This window comes from Pristiophorus japonicus, chromosome 2, assembly GCF_044704955.1.
Source record: "Pristiophorus japonicus isolate sPriJap1 chromosome 2, sPriJap1.hap1, whole genome shotgun sequence".
NCBI lineage: Eukaryota > Metazoa > Chordata > Chondrichthyes > Pristiophoridae > Pristiophorus > Pristiophorus japonicus.
In genome coordinates this window covers 331,427,329-331,447,373 of record NC_091978.1, presented here as the reverse complement: position 1 = coordinate 331,447,373, position 20,045 = coordinate 331,427,329, and the positions used below count along the sequence as shown (strand labels likewise).

Here is a 20,045-nt window from a genome sequence, read left to right as displayed (position 1 = left end):
AAAAATTTGAAACATTTGGCCACTTGTAAGACCAGTAGATTAGGTTAATACCCTGTACTTCAAAAAAAAAGATTAAACTTTGCTCTAAAACAACCAGAGGCTAGCAGATTTTAAGCTACATTATATAAGGCTCAAAAATATATACCTTCAACATAGGGTTTCAATTATATTCATGAACTAGATTCTAGTTTTTCAACTAAATTGGTAACAAAAAGATAGCCAACAAACTTTTACCAATAATTACAACTCTTCAACACAAAACGTGTTACTAGGACACATTCATCAAATCAATTTCTTTTGTGTTTTCTTTAAATTGAAAAAAAATTGATATCCAGATATAATCAAAACACTTTGAAATTGTTTCATGGCACAAAAAGTCAAGTTGGAATGACCCAGAATCGAATATGTGTCAGGTCAATACTCACTGATAGTTAATGCTGAGCTCCTGTTATCTTTGCACTCCACGATGTAACATCGCTCCAGGACTATCACCTCAGCAGGATCTGATGCCTGCAGAAGATGAATGAGAGAAATTAGAAATCAGAACAGCTCCACCAACTCCTGCATAAGTGTCCATTGATAATGTGTAGCAGCCGTTGAAATGTTCCACCTTTCTTGTAATGAATTAACCTCTGGGATTAGGAAAAGCCTGTGAGAGGGCAAAGTCTACAGACAACACTCAATTGTTAATTATTGTTCCAAGGCACTCAGCTGCAGTTCATAATAAAACTCAATAAAGGACACTATCTGTGCAAGAAATAAAACAAATCTGTGCAAGAAATAAAACAAATTCTTAACATTGTAGATTTAAATTTACAGATACATCACCAATTCCAATGAAACAAATTATAAACATCATCATCATCATCATAGGTAGTCCCTCGAAATCGAGGAAGACTTGCTTCCACTCTAAAACTGAGTTCTTAGGTGGCTGCACAGTCCAATGTGGGAATTACAGTCTCTGTCACAAGTGGGACAGACAGTCATTGAATGAAAAGGTGGGTGGGAAGCTTGGTTTGCCGCACGCTCTGTAAGGAGGGTGGTCTCTATGAGGGGGTCAGGTTCACTTCTGACCAACTTGAGCGGTTCAAATCGCTCCCACTCCCTTGGATTCTAGACTCTGGATTTATTTGAGGGGTGTGACAAAAGTGCAAAGGACACTGGTTTGATGCAAAAGAACTTTGTTTTTTTTATTACAGTCAAGGAAATACAAGCTTATTAATCTAGTGAGAAAATACAAGGCAAAACTTACAATAAGGGACAATACAAGGAAAGGTACAAGGTCAAACTTATCATTCTAATAAAAAACCAGACACTAGGCATTCAAAGGGGGTTACAGTAAAATTATACCTCCCAATACCTAATTTTAGCTAGGTTGGACTCCGGGACAGGCAGGGACTATGCTTACCAATCCTTTTGACAGTTAACGGTAGATCGTGGTTTCGGGGTTCGCTGGAAGCGGTAGGGTCTGCTTGCCATACCCCGAACGTCGGAGAAGACATCTTGCTGTGCAATCTTCAGTTGAGTTGAGTCCGCTGATGCGGTAAGGTGCGTTTTGGATCTGTGGGGTAAGTACCCGTTTTCTTTGGCTACAAATAGGTTTCTACAGTCTGTTAGGTAATGTTTTACCCGTTGGTTGGTCAGGATTAGATTGTAGAGTGGAAACTTTGATTCTTCGGTTTTTCCCCGTTGGAGTTTTGTTCGAGTTTGGTCGATTGCAGTGGTTTTTCCGTTGATACCACGTTGACTGTGGTCGGTTGCTGCCGCGAGGATGATGTTCTTCCTTCCTTCAGGACTTCAGGACTTCGAGGCTGGAGAAGTTAGTTTACAACATTTGCGTTGGTTTCTCTCCTTGTCTTGATGAGGTAGTAGCAATCTTGTAGCTACTTAGCAACCTAACCTCTGTTGAAAACAGAGGCCAGTTATACGATTTCAGTGGTTCTAATCTTGGCACCAAATCAGTTCAAAATCCTTTGTTTGAATTTGGCGGGCTTGGTTCTTCTTTGTAATAATTTGGCAGGCTTGTTAAAAGATAATATGTCTCAGGTGGGCTGATGTTCGAAAACTGTTTCCTGATGGAAAATATTAGTGTGGTAATTGCAATGTCCTTTTGTGCTTCGTTTTCGCATACAGGCTGGATTGGGCTTCTTTGTGATGTATATGCTGAAATGGTTTTCCAGACCCATGTTGATGGGTAGCTATCTCTGGGTAATTTTGTGATGTTAATGTCTCATTCCTCCAGACAGGTTAACTTAGTCCTCACACCCAGGTAACCTCACTTAATCAGAATGTCTCCTGCTAGTTCCTTAGGCCCGCCCACAGCCTTGAATTTGTCTTTTAAAATCTAAAATTCTATTAAAGTTCGTGGTTTCTTCCATAAGCACTTTAGGGTTCCAAACTTTGTTAGAAAGTCCCAAATTAAATTTCCTTTCGAATGAGCCCAAACACTGTGGGGGGGGGGGGGGGGGGGGCGGGGGGGTGGTTCTTGTGAATTTTGTACCTCCTTCAGCTCCTTCCACTGTCTACACTTAGTTTCTTCATGCTCTCGGCAATGAGATTTGAGGTGCTCAGCACCCTTCCGGATGCTCTACCTCCACTTTGGGCAGTCTTGGGCCAGGGATTCCCAGTTGTCGGTGGGGATGTTACACTTTATCAAGAAGGCTTTGAGGGTGTCCTGGAAGCGTTTCCTCTGCCCACCTGCGGCTCACTTGCCGTGAAGGAGTTCCGAGTAGAGCACTTGCTTATGGAGTCTTGTGTCAGGCATGTGGACGATGTGGCCCGCCCAACGGAGCTGGTCGAGTGTGGTCAGCGCTTCGATGCTGGGAATGTTGGCCTGGGCAAGGACACTGACGTTGGTGCATCTATCCTCCCAGTGGATTTGCAGGATCTTGCGGAGGCAGCGCTAGTGGTACTTCTCCAGCGCTTTGAGGTGTTTGCTGTATATAGTCCACGTCTCAGCCATATAGGAGGGCAGGTATCACTACTGCCCTGTAGACCATAAGTTTGGTGCTAGATTTGAGGTCATGATCTTTAAACATTCTCTTCCTCAGGCGACCAAAGGCTGCGCTGACACTCTGGAGGTGGTGTTGGACCCAGTCATAGATGTCTGCCCTTGCTGATAGTAGACTCCCGAGGTATGGAAAATAGTCCACGTTGTCCAAGGCCGAGCTGTGGATTTTGATGATCGGGGGGCAGTGCTGTGTGGCAAGGTCAGGTTGGTACAGGACCTTTGTCTTACAGATGTTTAGTGTAAGGCCCATGCCTTCATACACCTCGGTGAAGGTGTTGTCGATGGCTTGGATTTTTGCCTCCGAGTGTACGTAGGCGCAAGTATCATCTGCGTACTGTAGTTTGATGAGAGAGGATGGGACAACCTTGGATCTAGCCTGGAGGCGGCGGAGATTGAACAGATTCCCATTTGTTACTGCATGGAATGCTGAACTGGGGCGACGTTTCCAGTCTGAGCCCCTGGATTGAGATTTCAGTTTTTTTCTCTGTGAATCTCGTGATCTCTATTTCTCTCTCTCGCTCTAGTTCTTTTTTCCCCTTTTCTCTTTCTCTATTCCTATTTCTCTATTTCTCTCTTTTGCTCCCTTCCATCTCTCTCACTCACTCACCTTCGCTCTCCCGCCCCCTCCCCTTGACTGCGGATTCTGTGCTGAACTCCTCCGGTCCATTGAAGAGGTTCCTGGACTTATTGCTGAGCAATACAGAGCTGGGTCCGGGAGCTCGCGGAGCTCCCCCAGAGGATGATCTCTTAGTGGACTTCTCTGCTGCCGATTCAGCTGCTGTCGTCAAGCTAAACCAGCTCCGAAATCTCTGCCACTGTTCACCAACCCTAAAAGCTGGCGGTGGCACAGTCAGCTAAAGGCCCGGCTTCTTAACGGTGAAAATGGGGCCGGGGACGGAGCGGCAGTGGTGCGCACTTTTACCGCGTCACTACTGCCGCAAGTTCCACACCGCCATGAGAGTCGGCGGTGGCCCACAATGCTGCAAAACCTCCCGGGCCGAATCTATGTCGGGGCGGTCAGTTGAGCCCAAAGCAGAGGCCATTTAATTTTGACAAATGGCCACCGCAAATGGGCAGTAACGGTCCTTCCTGGGACCGTAAATTTCTGGACCTAGGTTCTGTGAGCACTCAAGGGAAGGAGAAATTTGGGTGCTTGCAGGAGGGCCTGTGTTCTGGGATGCATTCTGAGCTAGGAGCATTTCCATTTTGGGGGTTGGAGGAAGAAAGGCAGGGCAGAGAGATTGCCTGTGGCCTCTGACAGCAGAAAGTGGGAAATACAAGAACAAGGCGTAATGTGCAAATTTGCCGCACCTCACAATTGCTGATATTTTGTTATGTTGATTACATTATAAATGTTATTTTTAGCAGAATATGGTCGGATCCTGCGAGGAACCAACTTTGCTACTGCAAGGACTTTGAAAAATATTTTCAATAACTTGTTTGTGTTTTAGCAGAATCTTTATAAAGAGATAACAAAAATGCTTGAAGTGATGGTGAAAACAGTGAAATGTTTGCTGCAAATGGGCGTATTTCATTGTTTGCTTGACTTTTTCTTGAATAGGTAGTGGTTCAATCAGCACTCTTTGCACTCTCGAGGCATGTCAGAATCTTTGCCATGTTCTATGGACAATTTGTCATGACCTAAGGCTGACAGACAGACAGACGCAGAACTGGACATGGTGGGACTGTCCAGGGAGAGCGTCCAGCTCACCAGACAGCTCCTTGATGTTTTGGATCGGATGCCTGTGAGCATCGAGAAGCTCAGTGTGATGATTATGGAGGTAGGGTTGCAGAGTGTCGATGCGAGCCATGAAACCTGAGAGGCCATCAGTGCCCACACGTTACTGATGGCCTCCACCAGTGACACTGGAGTCGCCAGTGTCACACCCAGACCCACACCATCTGTGACTGGCGACGCCGGGCAAGAGGTCACCAGTCAGAAGCCAGGCCTTCCATACCCCGAGCTTCTCCAGTGCATCCCTAGGCAACGTCTCCAATGTCTCTTTCCCCAATACAGCAGGACTCTGGTCACCTTGCTGCACGAACTCTTGACACTTTGGGTAGGGGGAGCAGGCAAGGGAGGGGACTAGGGGTAAGGGTAAGCGGGGGTGGGGGGAACACCCGGTGCTAAAAGACGTTGGGGCAGGGGTTGTTGTGTTTATGTTGTTATTTTATTAATGTTTTAAAAGTTTTCAAATGATGTTAATATAAAGTTATAAAAGTTCTCAATGTTTATTAAAGTTTCCAATGTTTCAACTTTTACAAAATTCTAGAAGTTGAAATTTTTCATTAACTCTGTTGTTTACCTTAACCATTCCTGTGTAATGTCCCATTTGCAGAATAAGAGGGGGAATAGTCAACATGGTGGGATAGAGTGGCCAGGCAATGGTCAAACATGCCGTTCACTCTTCAAGCAAAGCATTCAATTATGAGCTGTCGGCGTAAGGAGTTTGCAGCGGCGAAGTTTTCACGATGCCTCCCCTGTGGTTGTGACGGAGGTGGCATGGGTTCCTCACCAGGCTCCTCCTCTTCATCCTCCTCCTCCTCCTCCTCCCCACCTTTCCTGAGGTGGTCCTGGAATTCCCATTGGCAAATCTTGTGCCCTCATGATGGCTAAGTTGTGTAGCATGCAGTACATCACAATGAAGTCGATTGATGCATGGCTCTCATTATAGCGATGCTCGGCTTCTGTCTGAGGGTTCTGGAGGGGGGATCATGAGCCAGGTGGCGAAGATGTAACCCTTGTCCTCCCGCATCCAGCTCCTGCCTTGTGGTTGATGCTGGAACAGGCCTGAGACAGTGCTCGCACGCAAGATGAAAGCATCATGGGTGCTTCCTGGATATTGGGCATTGACTGTCATGATGCGCTGAGTATGGTTGCAGACGATTGTGTAAAGGTGCTCGCAGGGCGATGTGTGTACAGTCAATGGCACCCTGAACCTTGGGGAAGCCAGCAAATCGTTCAAAACCTACAGCCCTCTCATACTGGGCCTCCCTGGTCATTGGGAAGTTTAGGAAGTCCATCCTGTGTGTGTACAGTGCAGTAGTCACCTGGGGAATGCTGCAATGTGTAGCATGCTGCGAGATGGAGCATACGTTCCCTGCTGATGCCTGAACGGAGCCGGAGACATAGAAGGCAAGTGCCGCAGTCACCTTCACCTCGATGGGCAGTGCAGTCCTGTTACCGCTGGTAGGCTGTAGGCCTGCATTTATGAGCTGGCATATTTCTGTCAGCACTTCTTTTTGGAAGCGCAGCCTTCTAACGCACTGTGCCTCAGGTAGCTGCAGGTATGAATGCTGTTCCCTGTAAACTCGTTGGGGCAAGGCCTCCTCTCCATAGGTCTGCGACCTCTTCGATTACGTTCAAAATGTTCATCAATAAGCCTTCTTGCAGCTCAACACCATATAAATATAGCAGCCAGGAATAATAGCTGACATAGTATAGCCCTCATCTTTTAAAATATCTTTAAATGTCCTTTACAACGAACTATAAACTGACATAAAACTTCACTATGAAAAAAAGCAGCCTTCTTTTCCCAATCCTTTTTGATAGTGAATTCGTCAAGTCAGCAATGACCACTATATAATTGGCTTATGTCCCAAGACAATGACAGGTGGTTTAATGAACATTCTAGAAATTGCACATGTATGGATGGTGAGTGAGAACAGACTTCATCTGGCTGTGCCTTTCCCTACCCCTCCACTCACTTTCATTAGATGAAGAAAATGGAACGTTAAAAATGGATCTACAGATCATAAAGGTCTCAGGCTTAACCCACTTGCCGGCGCGAAGTTTGCTGATCTCAACCAGGACAGTGGTGGGCCATTATAATTGGCTTTGAAGAAAAGAAAGTAGCCCAGTAATGACAATGAACTGAGCAACATCAGTTTGACATAAACACAAGAAAATGTTTGCTCAGAACAGAAAATGCATTTGTAACAACATATCATTAGTCACTAAAGCAAGGTCAAGAGTGACACTATTCCTTCCAAATGCCAAAGATATACTCAGGTTTTGAGTTACAGAAAAAAAGATCAGTACTGTAGTAAGCTTCTACATTTTTATGAACTTGAACAATTTGATATCCTTACAAAACAGCATAAGATTTAAAACGTATCCTCCGTTTTAAAGATGGCGCCATTAGCCCCAGGTGCACCCTGGGTGCGACTGTTTTTTGCTGGCGGGTTCCCGGGCGGACACTAAATCGAACGATATGCTCGAAAGTTCCGCCCAGGGTGCAAGCGCAATGTTGCACGACGATTGACATCAACCAAATGCTGAAAACATCAGTCGGGCGCTAAGTTTTAGTGTCGCCGTAAAACCACTGCCAAAAGTTCCACCCGGGCGCAAAATGTTGTGCGTCCCCATTTTGCGACCAAAAAATAGTTTTTGCGTCCCACCCAGGTGCTAAACGGGACGCGTTGAGCCAAAAATCCAGCCCTTAATGTATGGTTTTGCACCGTACTGGAGATATACTACTGTCATTACTGTCATGGCTTTTGTGCGCTCAGGTTTCAAATTAGAACCCAACTCCTGAATTATATTCCCAATTTCAGCATCGATAATCACCTGAAACACGAAAATAGGAATGCAACAGCAGCTTGCAAATGCTTCTGAAAATTGGCAAAACTGCTGTACAATTTGATATGTTTTTCATGCCTGATAGTCAGATATTTAACAAAATGTAAACTATATGCATCTGAAGTATTTGGATTGGTCAGAATTTAGGTTGTCTACAAATTGACCCATCTCTACATGGAGAATGTCATTTGGTGGAGATTCCAGTTGGTTATTCATAGTTCTTAAAATATTACAAGTTGAACCTCATAAATATTAATCACCTAATTTATAAATAGGATGACTACCATAGCATATAGAATTTAAAATAAAAAGAAATATTACAATAAGTCCATAGGGACAGGAGATGAAATTATTACAGATGGAATAGCTGTTAACAAGGCTGTAGATTTCTCTTCATATGTCATGAAAACATTAAAAAGCAAGCTGCTGATAGCATTTATGATTGGTTTTGATCCCTGCTGAGATTTCTATGTCCTACTTAAACCCTTTCTTCACCTAATTTATTTCACAATTACACATTATCACCCTGTTGGCTTAAAAAAACATTAAAAGGGTAATACCCTTTTTGTTAGCTTGTAGAGCTACAGGTTGAAGTTAATAGCCATCAACGTTCAACCTATACAGCACTCCTTAATGCACCTTATTCTTTTCACAAATTAACATTTTATTTCTGTCGAGGAAAATTACTGGAGTACTGTCATCACTTCCTCCCAGTCTTTCAACATGTCTCTGAAAGGGATTTTACAATTTTCAAACAAATAAGCACAGATTTTTCTGACAACGAGCAAAATTGGGGGTGGAGATACAATTTTAAAGTGGCATTGTAATCCCATTGAGGAAATGATGAGTTGGGGCTCACTAATACGTTAGAAATGCTCAAGAGATTAGTAGAAGGCTAAAAATGTCAAACAAAAAGGAGAAATACACAGCAAGTCAGTCATTGACTGAGAGAGAAATTTAATGTAATGCTCCAATTGGGATCCTTCATGAGAACTGAATTGTGCTACCTGAAAGTTAACCGGCCTTTTCTCTTTCAGGTATCTTCTGACCGACTGTGTATTTCCAATATTTTCTCTTTGTGCAACTGTCCAACTTGTTAGAAACAGCTATGGAGGTGAACTGGGAATAGTGTCATTATCTTTGTAATTATACTATTCATTGAGCCTCTATGATAATGTCATCACTTAGACCCATCAAAATGTTTTAAGAACATAAGAAATAGGAGCAGGTGTAGGCCATTGTAAAATCTTGCAGCAGGTTTGCAGTCCAACACTTAGTTGCATACGAAGCAGGTGCTTGCTTACAAAGGCCCCAAATTTCCCCAGCCGCTTAGAGCGGCTTATCACGATGTGGTGCGCCAACTTCCTGGAGGAGAAAAAGCGGCAAAATGCGGCCGGCAGGGGGGGGGGCGGGGCTTGGGCCCAGCGTGTCGTGCAGTGCCGGCAGGGGCATGCATGACTGTTTCAGTCTGCATGCATGCGCAGTGTCGTAGGAAGCTTGGCAATCAGCCAATTAAAGGGAGAGCGTCCTCAGAATAAGTGGCTATGGAGCATATATAAAGGTGAGGTCTGAATATTGATTTTTGTGTGGCTGAGGGAGTGGAAAGGAGTGCTGGATAGGTGTAAGAGAAGTGTAAGTGTGATCTTTGAACATTACCTGCGTTTGGGTCCAATAGACGAATGGCGCAAGAGCGTGCAAGAAGAACCGAGAATTTCCTCCATGAGGAAGTGGAGAAATTAGTAATGGTTATTGAAGAGAAATGGCTGGAGCTGGATATCAGCAAGAGTGGTCCGTCAAAGGTCTCCCCCAAGGAAATGAGGAAAAGGTGGAACCTCGTTGCCGAAGAATTCTCCGCTGGGGTCAACACTGCAAGATCTGGAAGCCAGTGCAAGAAGAAATGGCAGGTCATTGGTCAAGTAGTGAGTGTAAGTAATATCTTCATCTTTAAATTGAATTGCAGTGGAAAATGTGAGCATCTGTATGTGTCCCACCCATCAGAAACGCACCATGTCTGACAATTAATATTTTCATCTTTGTAGAAGAAATTGGCCCACAACAAGAGGGAGAGAACTAGAACAAGAGGAGGTCCGCCAAATCTGCACCAACTGACACCCCTGGAAGAGAAGGTTGCTGCTTTGCTAACTCGCACTGGCAGAAAAAGAATAAGCTCTGCATAAGCTGGACCCACACACGAGGGTGAGGGTGAGTCATTAAAATGCATGGTGGCCCTTCAAATCAACCTGCTGACTGGCCTGCTATGCGTGCCACCCATCCTGCCCCCTTCTGTGCTACTAACCATTTGACTGTTGTGTTGTCTTTTGCAGAAGAAGACGACACTCCTCAAGATCCTGAGGCTCCAGACTTGGCCGGTGGGGGGAGGAGGGGTCCATGGAAATGTGTGCTCAGGAGAATGCTGGCAGTGATATCGATTATGACATATCACAGGGCATCACACTGCCAGAACCCTCCATTAGCTCCTCGGCAACCTTCCATGGGTTCACACCTTCCGAGGTCGCGGGTCCCGAGTAGCAGTCGGGAAATGCATCTTGGGACACCCAGTGCCCCACCTCACACTGGAGGGGTGCCACTAGATAGACCCACGGCAAGGGAAAGATGAAGCCAACCAGTCTCTCCTGAGAGGCAGTCCTCAGCAGAAATAAATCAGGTTTTTTCATTGGGTGAGGAGACCAATGCTCTCACAAGATCACTCGTGGCGGCCATCACTGGGGTGCGTAATGAGGTCACCACACTATCAGGTGAAATCTCTGCACTAAGACGAGAAGTCAGGGCGGGCATTGCAGAGGGTGCGCAGACGATGGCAGATGCCATGAGGGAGCTGACTTCTGCAATAAGGGCACAAAGGCCGGAGACTCAAATTTCACTCCCACTTCACTCCATGCACCTGCCAAGCCGGGCTCCCAATCCCCCCCCCCCCCGCCACCACCATCACCGACCCTTTAAGGAAGTGCACTTTCCCCGAGATTTGGGTGAGGGATGGGTGCAGACTTCCTTTCCTGCTGTGGATGTTGTTGTTGTTGTTTGTATTGTTGAAGTGCACTGTAAAATTCACAATAAAAGACATTTTGCATCAAAACTGAATCATCCTCTATTAGGACCACGCAACATTTAGGATCAACTGCAAAATGTAAAAACCCCTCACCCCTAGAGTCATGCGTGCCTGCCGCCCCTAGCCCTGGCGGGAGGGTTAGCTGGTATGTTCTGCAGTCGGCAAGGTAGGACTATTCTATTTTCTGTAGCTGATTTATCTTTCAATTATTTGTGGTGATGTTGTGCAGCTATTATGCTGAAGATGTTGTAATATTATGCTGATGTTGTGAAGGTCTTTAGAGCTTTTGAATCCTCTAACTCACCTCCCCCCTGCCCTATCTCTGGCTACCTGCACTGATTTCTTAAATGTAGGTAAGGTTTTTCTGTGCCTACAAAAGTGGCCACACACACTGGCCTAAGTTAGTTTGGAGTAAATTTCAGCTGGCCAAATTTGCTTCTATTGCCAAACCAGGTGTAAGTAGTTGGTCACGCCCCCTTTTGGAGAAAAAAAACAAAACTAAAACAAAATCTAACTAACTGACTTACACCGGAGCAAGTTAAATGGGGAAATTTGCGATTTTTAAACTTACTCCAAAAAAAGCTACATGCTCCAAAAAAAGTGGGGCAACTCTTGGGGAAATTTGAGCCCAATGCCTTTTAAAAGCCTTAGTAGCCCAACAAAAAAAGACTTATCTTCCTTTTATGAAATTGCAAATGGCATGTTTACTAGCAAGGCAAATGGATAATATCCTTTCTAATGATCTAGATATAACCAATACCTTGTTAACAGTTAAATATATATATATACATTTGTGTATTCGAATCTTTGTGGAACATAATTTTCAAAAGCATCTATATTTCGTAAGTCTGTTGCAAATCCTACACACAAGTGGTTTCAAATGCTTTAGGAATTAACGGCACAAGACTTTTGCTAGACAGCTGCGGTGACATCAAAGAAGATACTGCAGCAACTTTATTGGTAGTGATTCTGAAACAATGCTTATGCAAGCTCATAAAACATGCATATTGTCTCTTTACATGATGCCTTAAGAATGGAGACAATTGTGCATGATTGGATATTGAGAAACAAGAATGAAACCAGGCTCTGTAGGGATTTCATCAGAGCTTTTAATTAGCCTACACAGGCACTGAGCTCCCTTGTTACAGTCTGCCGTACTAACAGTCACCTCATGGAAGAATGCTCAGTCATTTTTCACTGACAGCTCACTAACCAACAGCATTAATCCATCATCCTGTGCCAACAGCTACCTGGCATCAAGCTGACAACATAAAACTGGCAATTTGCATTCATTCACTGACACATCTGAACTATTACGACATTTTCAGATAAACCCTGACAACGCTTCAAAAGTGAAAAATGACTGTTCAGGACTCGCTTTACACAACATAAATTGTGTTTTAGAAATGTAGGGGTCACTCCCACCTTTGCTAGAAGGGATTGCACACTGTTATAATGTGCACATTGTCTTTGGCAAATATTTACATAACAGTGAGATCATACCAATTTTCTTAAAGGCTTCTAAAAATACAAGTTAAAAAAAGTACATCATGATAATCATGAAGTCTGATATTTGATCAAGCATTTTAGATGTTTTTGAAACATTTGCTTAATTAACTTGCAAAGCAGGCCAATATGTTTATCACTGACAACTCCTAGATTTACTCCAGGTCAATTGAAAATCTCAAAATTGAGATTGGTAGATTTTTGTTAGGCAAGGGGACTAAGAGTTATGGAACCACGGTGGATAGATGGAGTTAAGGTACAGTTCAGCCATGGATATAACTGAATGATGGAACGAGCTTGAGGGGCTGACTGGCCTGTTCCTATGTTCTAATTCATTCATTTAAAACTCCCAAGTGCTCAAAAATATAAAATGAATTAGGCAAAAAAAAGATATTGGAGAAAATATTAAATATCTTACACCAATCATGCTCAGATAGCAAACCGCAAATAATGAAGCCTGAAAATTTTATCCTCATTTGGCTTACCTTCGTCCGTTACAAATTGAACTGTTTATTGAAATGCTTTTTCAGATTTCCAGCAGGAGAAAGGTGAAATAATGTACAAGTGGAAAGAACGCAAGGGCATCATTATGCAACAGGATAGCACTCACCAACAATGCCTCTCTGTTAATATTATAATGATTCAAAATAAAGCTTTAACAATTCCGTAAAGACCTTACAGCTAATGCAAACCTGATGTTCTTAGAGGGTCTCACCCCATTTGCCTAACCTGAATTTGGGCACTTTCACGCTTCAGTTACACAACACAATGCTTCATTGTGAAGCTGAAATTGCTTTGCATTGATGCTCAAATGTGTAGTATAACTAGCCAAAACATAACTTGTTCCATACCTCAATGTTTTATAATTTTCCAGGTTTCAGGTGGACCGAAGGGACGGCGAGCTGACCTAAAGGACACCGAGTCACTGGTTCCAGGTGGACCGAAGGGACACCGAGTTCAAACCGGAGAGGTCCGTGAGGGGCCGTAGCTTCTTCCTGACATCCTGACCCAGTGATCCGGCTGGTAGGCTTCACAGGCACCTGGTGTAGGTGGTGGGGCGAGGGGGGAGATTGGGAGAGAGCGGGCCTCGGATGGCCGCGGGTGAAGATGGTCAGCGGAGCTCCCTAGGGAGCTGCCGTCCAGGTGCCATATTGGTTCCCCTTGCTCACTGAAGACCAGGACCTCACATCTGGCACCAAGCTTATGGTCTACAGGGCAGTGGTGATACCTGCCCTCCTATATGGCTCAGAGACATGGACCATATACAGCAGACACCTCAAAGCGCTGGAGAAGTACCAACAGCGCTGCCTCCGCAAGATCCTGCAAATCCACTGGGAGGATAGAGGCACCAACATCAGTATTTTTGCTCTGGCCAACATCCCCAGCATTGAAGCACTGACCAAACTTGACCAGCTCCATTGGGCAGGCCACATCATCCGCATGCCCGACATGAGACTCCCAAAGCAAGTGCTCTACTCGGAACTCCTACATGGCAAGCGAGCCCCAGGGGAGCAGAGGAAATGCTTCAACGACGCCCTCAAAGCCTCCTTGATAAAGTGTAACATCCCCACCGGCACCTCGGAATCCCTGGCCCAAGACTGCCCAAAGTGGAGGAAGAGCATCCGGGAGGGCGCTGAGCACCTAGAGTCTCATCGCCGAGAGCATGCAGAAATCAAGCGCAGGCAGCAGAAGGAGCGTGTGGTAAACCAGGCTCCCCACCCACCCGTTCCTTCAACCACTGTCCGCCCCACCTGTGACAGAGACTGTAATTCCTGTATTGGACTGTACAGCCACCTGAGAACACATTTTTAAGAGTGGAAGCAAGTCTTCCTCGATTTCGACGGACTGCCTATGATGATGTTTTATAATTTTATACAAATAAAATTGCAACAATTACTGACTATCAAACAATAAATTTAGTAATTTAAAAAAATGGATTTGAGACTTGTCACAGGTCAGAATGGTCACCTGCGAGAAGAGTTCCTCTAATTTATACAGTAACTCATTAACATTAATAAATAGAAATTTCTGGGTGGAAAAAAAACACTTGGTAAACGAAGGTAAAAATCAGATGCAGCTCTCACCAATTTATAACTCTTCTACCAGTACCAATTATGACCATCGTAAATCCGGCATAGAAATCCATTCAAGTAATTTAAACTAAAAATTTTCTTGGTTCATCACAGTTGACATAAGAACTTTGTGAACGTAGGGAGGCAATGTAGCCATACCTAAAGACAGTGAAGTCAGAGACTCCATAAATGTTATTAAACATACATTATTGTAACATCCTTACCCTGCAAGATAAACCCGATGCACACCACTTGTTGATTGTCCAAACACACTGCTCCAGGAGCCAAGTGCATAAGTTATAATGGTCGACACTTCTAACAAAAGGTAACAAGAATCGCTCAGACCAAAGTGATTTGCTGACATGTTGCCACAGCAGAACCAAAGAAAGGTCATCTGACTCTTAAAGTTATCTTGTACATTTACTGGGTGCAACCCAGCATACTGCAGCCAATATCGTCATTCTTATCCACTCATAGATAGTTTAATATTGCAGTACTGTCCTTTTCATCCCAGAGAGCAGTCTATGTTTTTTATGCAACTAAGGGTCAGCGAAAAGTGCTGCTGTTTTAAGAAGTAGGAGTAGGAACAGGCCATACAGCCCATCGTGCCTGCTCCGCACTGGTTTGCTTTTCCCCCTAACCAAGCACCACTACACTATATACAGCTATGAAAAACAAATGCAAGTGGTGGATGCCTACAGCTCTCATATCAAGCAAGAAAGATGAAGTAGTCGTGATATAAAGGACTTAATATTTGTTTAACATAGCATGGTCTTTATGAAAAAGTGTTTCCAAAAACCTGCTCTCATTTGAGGAGGAGAGGGAAGACCCAGAAAGGCCAACCATCACTTTCACCACAATTAATAGTACCTTTTTAACAACGTGATAATTCTTAATATAATACCAATCAATGCCTCTGGCCCAGAAAAAGAACAATGTAAACTGTTGAGTCTCATTCTTGCATGTAGTAAATTCTTCTTTGAGATTAAAAAAATTCCAAATTTTAAGTTTTTGTTCTTACTTTTCCTTTCTGTTTCTCTCTCTCTCACTCTGTTAATCCAATCTTTCTTTCCCTATCAATTTATTTTTCTGTATCTGATTTGACTAATTTGCCCTCCTTCTCAGTCTCTCCTGTTTATTTCTCAATCCTTAAATCTCATTGGTTAAGGAGATACACTGTTGGTCTGCTGCTCACCCAGATACCCCGTTGCTCTCGTACTGCCAACATGTTACGGTGCAAATGATACTCTAGTTGAAATGTGGAGGAAAAGGTCCAACAGGCACACTCCAGCAAGATTTGGCCCAATTTATTTAATCACATAATTTTAGACAGTATCAAATTTGGCAAATATTTTTTAACAAAGCCCTTTCAATTAAAACGGAAGTGTAGTGTGTAGTTTATTTTTCTTCGACAATCCTTGGGTTATTCTTAAGCCATACATATTTTTGTCTATCTTTACTTTGAAAGGAATGAAAAATTTAAGCCAAGATAATATAGATTGTCTAAAATAAATGTACCTAATTGAACCTCAGTAACTGAGATGAATGTTTATATATTTTTTTTTAATGGAAATAATAAATGGCATAACAACTCAAATGGCTTAAAATAAGTGAACACAAGGTTCTGTGACCAGAAGAAAAAGAGAGAAGGAATTAAAATCATTAACTTACCAATAAGGTTTAATTTCAATCTAATTTACAAATAAATGCATACATATCATCCCATTGATTTCTAACTAGCTAAGGATCTGCCATACAAAATTAAATGTTAAGTGTTCATCTTCAATTATGTAGAAACCTGTGTGCAACACAAACAAGGAGCAAGGTAATATTCTACTATGCCATTTCACTGAACTGGTGCAGTCACATTCAATTTTCAATTCATCACTCAGCTTCTTTTATTGGCCATTTATAGACCAATATTGTTTCTCATTTGCATTTCTGTAATTGCTACAGCTTCTTCATTTGTTTTGTTAAAAATTGTTCAAATACCCTATTAATTCAGTTACTATAACTCAGTATAGCAAAGTACTTCGAGATCACTGACTTGGCTCATTGTGTATTCATTAAATTGTCATCCATCGGTCCACTTGTTTATTTCAGACCAAATACTTAACCTCTTGCGCAGTGCACTTGTTCTGCAATTCTCCCTAAAGCAAGCAGCCATATTTCAGCTAATGAGATTGTCTGGGAGGTACAGAGCAGAATCCAGACCCTTCCCCAGAGAGATGGCGAAAACATCAGCAGATGTGTCACCTCAAACCATTTTCTCATAGCTTCTATGGAGTGGTAATAGGAGAGCATTTTCAGAAGCCTGGAAGCAGTCCCACTCTCTTGGAGGTACAAAATAATTAACATTAGGAGAAAGAAGATTTATTATTTCCTCTGAGCCAAACCTATATTTTGGCTTTATTTGCTTAGATCTACCTGAAGTCCCTCACTATGCATTGGATATTGACTTTTATAGCAACTTAAGAATTGTAAGGCTGTAGTGTGCTAAATTAGAGGGAATCTCAACACATTAATGTTAAAAAGATAGATTATCATGAGTATATTATGTCAGTTTTCCAAATGCAACAGTACTGAGTGACAGTTCTATTCACAGCACTATTTGTAGTAATTATTAGTGAGTCATCAGAAACTACCACAACCTTACTTATTCTCTCCATAATCACTAGTGGGATGTGCTTGTCAACATCTTTGTGAAGTATTTAGTTGCTACACTTAGAGGTACATCAGTCTCAAATAAGGGCAAAAATGTTGGCCGAGTATGAAACCTTTTCATTCACAACTAACCGAAGAAGAAATCCCAAACTCCTTAAAATGGGGATTTAATCAGTCAAAGTGTCAGTGAGAACATTTTCATATCTTATTCAATAGCGATAATAGCAGTTTTTGTTTACTTTATTATTTAAGTGTGAGACTCACTCTTTCTCCTCTACACTTTCTTGGTCTCCTGTACCACAAACCAGACTCGTGAGAATACAACAACTTATATTACATAGAATTCTACAGCAAAGAAACAGACCACTCGACCCAAATGGTCTATGCCAGTCTTTATGCTCCACACAAGCCTCCCCGCAACTTACTTTATTTCACCCTATCAACATATCCCTTCTCCCTCATCAACTTTATCTAGCTTTCCCTTCAATACATCGATGCTATTCACCTCAACCATTCCATGCATGACTAAGTTCCACATTCTCATCACTCTCTGAGTAAAGAAGTTTCTCCTGAATTCCTTATTGGATTTATTACTAACTATCTTGTTTTTATGTCCAACAGTTTTGGACTCTCCCACAAGTGGAAATATCCTCTCTACGTCTACCCTATAAAGCACCTTCATAATTTTAAAGACCTCTATCAGGTCACCTCTTAGTTTTCTCCTTTCTTGAAAAAAGGAGCCCCAGCCTGTTCAGTCTTCTCTGATAGTTGTTCCCTCTTAGTTCTGGTATAATTCTGGGAAATCTTTTTTGCATTTCTCCAGTACTTTCTGGACTCCATTTTTATAATGTGACCAGTACTCCAAGTGTGGTCTAGGCAAGGTTCTATATAAGTTGAACATAATTTCCCTGCATTTGAATTCTATTCCTCTAGAAACGAAGTCCAATGCTTTGTTTGCACTTTTATGGCTGTTAATCTGCGTTGCTACTTTTAATGATTTCTGAATCTTTAACCCTAGATCCCTTTGCATCTCTACCCCATTTAAGCTCTTCTTTTCCAAGGAGTAGGTGGCATTCTTATTCCTCCTGCCAAAATGTACCGCCTCACATTTTTTTATATTGATGTTAATGTGTCATTTACACGCCCATTCTGCAAGTTTGTTAATGTCTTCTTATATTTTGTCAGTCTTCCTTAGTATTAACTTTAGCCCCAATTTGGTATCAGCTGCAAATTTAGAAATTGTACTTCTGACTCCCGAGTCCAAATTGTTTAGAATGAACGACAGTGGTCTCAGCACCATGTGGAACATAATTTCCCACCTTCTGACTTCTACTTTTTACATGCAGGGAAATGTCTCTGCATTTTATAAAAGGAGGAAAAGGATACGGTGGGCACAGAGAATGGGGAAGGATGAAGAACTGAAGGCATGGTTAAAAAGGAGGGTTTGAGGGGTTTTTGAAAGCAAGGAGGGAAGTGGCAAGACGCAGAAAACTGGAGCTCTGCTCAGATGTCACCATCACTGTGAAACTGCGGTGTGACGCTCATTGCCCCTAAGTAGATACGGCAATCACAAAATGGAGGTTAATGAGAGAATGGTGTGCAACCTGCTTCAAACAAAAGCAACATGAATTTATATTTAACATAGAAAAAAACATCCCATGGCACTTCTCAGAGGCATCATCAGAAAAACATTGACGCCGACCCAAAGCAGGAGAATTTAGGAAGGGTGAACAAAAGCTTGGTCAAAGAGGGTTTTCAGGAGATGTGGGAGACAAAGAGGTGGAGGAAGGGAACTGCAGAGCAGGCGGCTAGGCAACTGAAAGCACAGCTACCAATGGTGTGGCAGGGAAGGGGTGGGTCGTGTTATGTCCTTGGATGCTCTGATAATGACTTCATGAGGCACTGTGGTGACCTTAGTCCTTTACTGATAACTCCAGAGTGAGGATCACACCTGGTGGTCTGCCTTTTATACTAGGCCAGGCACACCTGTACAGGTAACCTACAAGTCACCCACTGCTGTGCCCTCTGGTGGCACACCGAGTAATAGTACAAACAGTAGCCGTGTAGGATATATGACATCACTCTCCCCCAAGCCTTTAGTGCAAATCGCCTCTGCATTGACTGTGCTCCAGGCTTAGCTCTATCTGGTTGACCCTTAGCAGGTCGTTTCAATCTTGGGTGAGTGGTCAGTGCAGTAGGGTGCTGGTGGTTGCTGTTTGTGCGTGTTCCTGACCACTCCATTCTCTCCCCCACCACATATAGATTATGCTGGAGGCTCATTGCATTCATATACATTCAAGTCCAGAAAAGCCAGTTTGCATTACATTTGTGATTCAGTTGTGAGACAAGGACGTTAAGCTGGTGAGATACATTATTGATACGTACTGGGGATCGGTGACCAGTGCGTAAGGACAAACGAGTTTCAGAACTGCTGGATGGTGTCCCTGCAGTCTAGTGGCGGCGCAGTGCCCAGTGCTGGCAGTGGGAACCCGGTTGTCTCAAGTTGCCTGCTCTTGGGGCTGTTGCCGTTGTTCCTAGCATCAGATGCCTGTGACCTCCCTGTCCTTTCTTTGCACCCTGGGTGGCTGCTGCTCCCTGAGGAGCTGTTGTCTAGTAGTGCACAGGGAACTGCTGACTCCCTAGCCTGGGCGTTGTTTGGTTTGGGATCCTGACTGGTCCCAGTCCCCTTTGAGAGGACTGTTGTGGGTGACCCTTCGTCTCCGGGTATGGCCTTGGTGGCGATAGGGTCTGGGGGCTGCGCCTTAGCACAGTTTGCTCTTTCAGGTTCGTGGCGGTTGGTGCCATCGGGTGCCCGAGAGTCAGAGCCGATCAGGGGCAGGGTATCGATACTTGTGCCATTGCCCTCCTGCGATCGCTTGCTCTGCAGCTCGTGTGTATTGGCTGCTTGTGGCCACACTCCATGGTGCATAACTCTGGTCCCAGGGACGCAGGCTACATCATTGGGTAGCTCGCTGGACCTGTGTGCTCCCGATGGATGTTTGCCTGCTGCATTGGCTGTGTGCAGTTGAAACCTTACATCGCACAACGTTTCGTTACTTATTTTGCATACCCTGTAGCTCGAATTGTGATCGCGCGCCTTTTCCTTGCTTGTTGCATGTACACAATTTTGATCATCAATTACAC

At 43.5% G+C, this 20,045-nt stretch overlaps 1 protein-coding gene across 4 annotated transcripts in view; it reads right to left on the bottom strand.

Annotated features, from left to right (window-relative positions):
• inpp4b (inositol polyphosphate-4-phosphatase type II B) overlaps positions 1 to 20,045 on the bottom strand; it is a 697,459-nt gene that overhangs the window by 642,540 nt on the left and 34,874 nt on the right. For 2 of the 4 annotated variants that reach the window (XM_070872076.1, XM_070872113.1), the window contains exon 2: positions 426 to 510. In XM_070872076.1, coding sequence (XP_070728177.1) covers positions 426 to 510 — 85 coding nt within the window. Of the gene's footprint in view, positions 1 to 425; positions 512 to 20,045 lie in introns of those variants that run through there. The other 2 variants (XM_070872087.1, XM_070872081.1) reach the window with 2 other exon arrangements.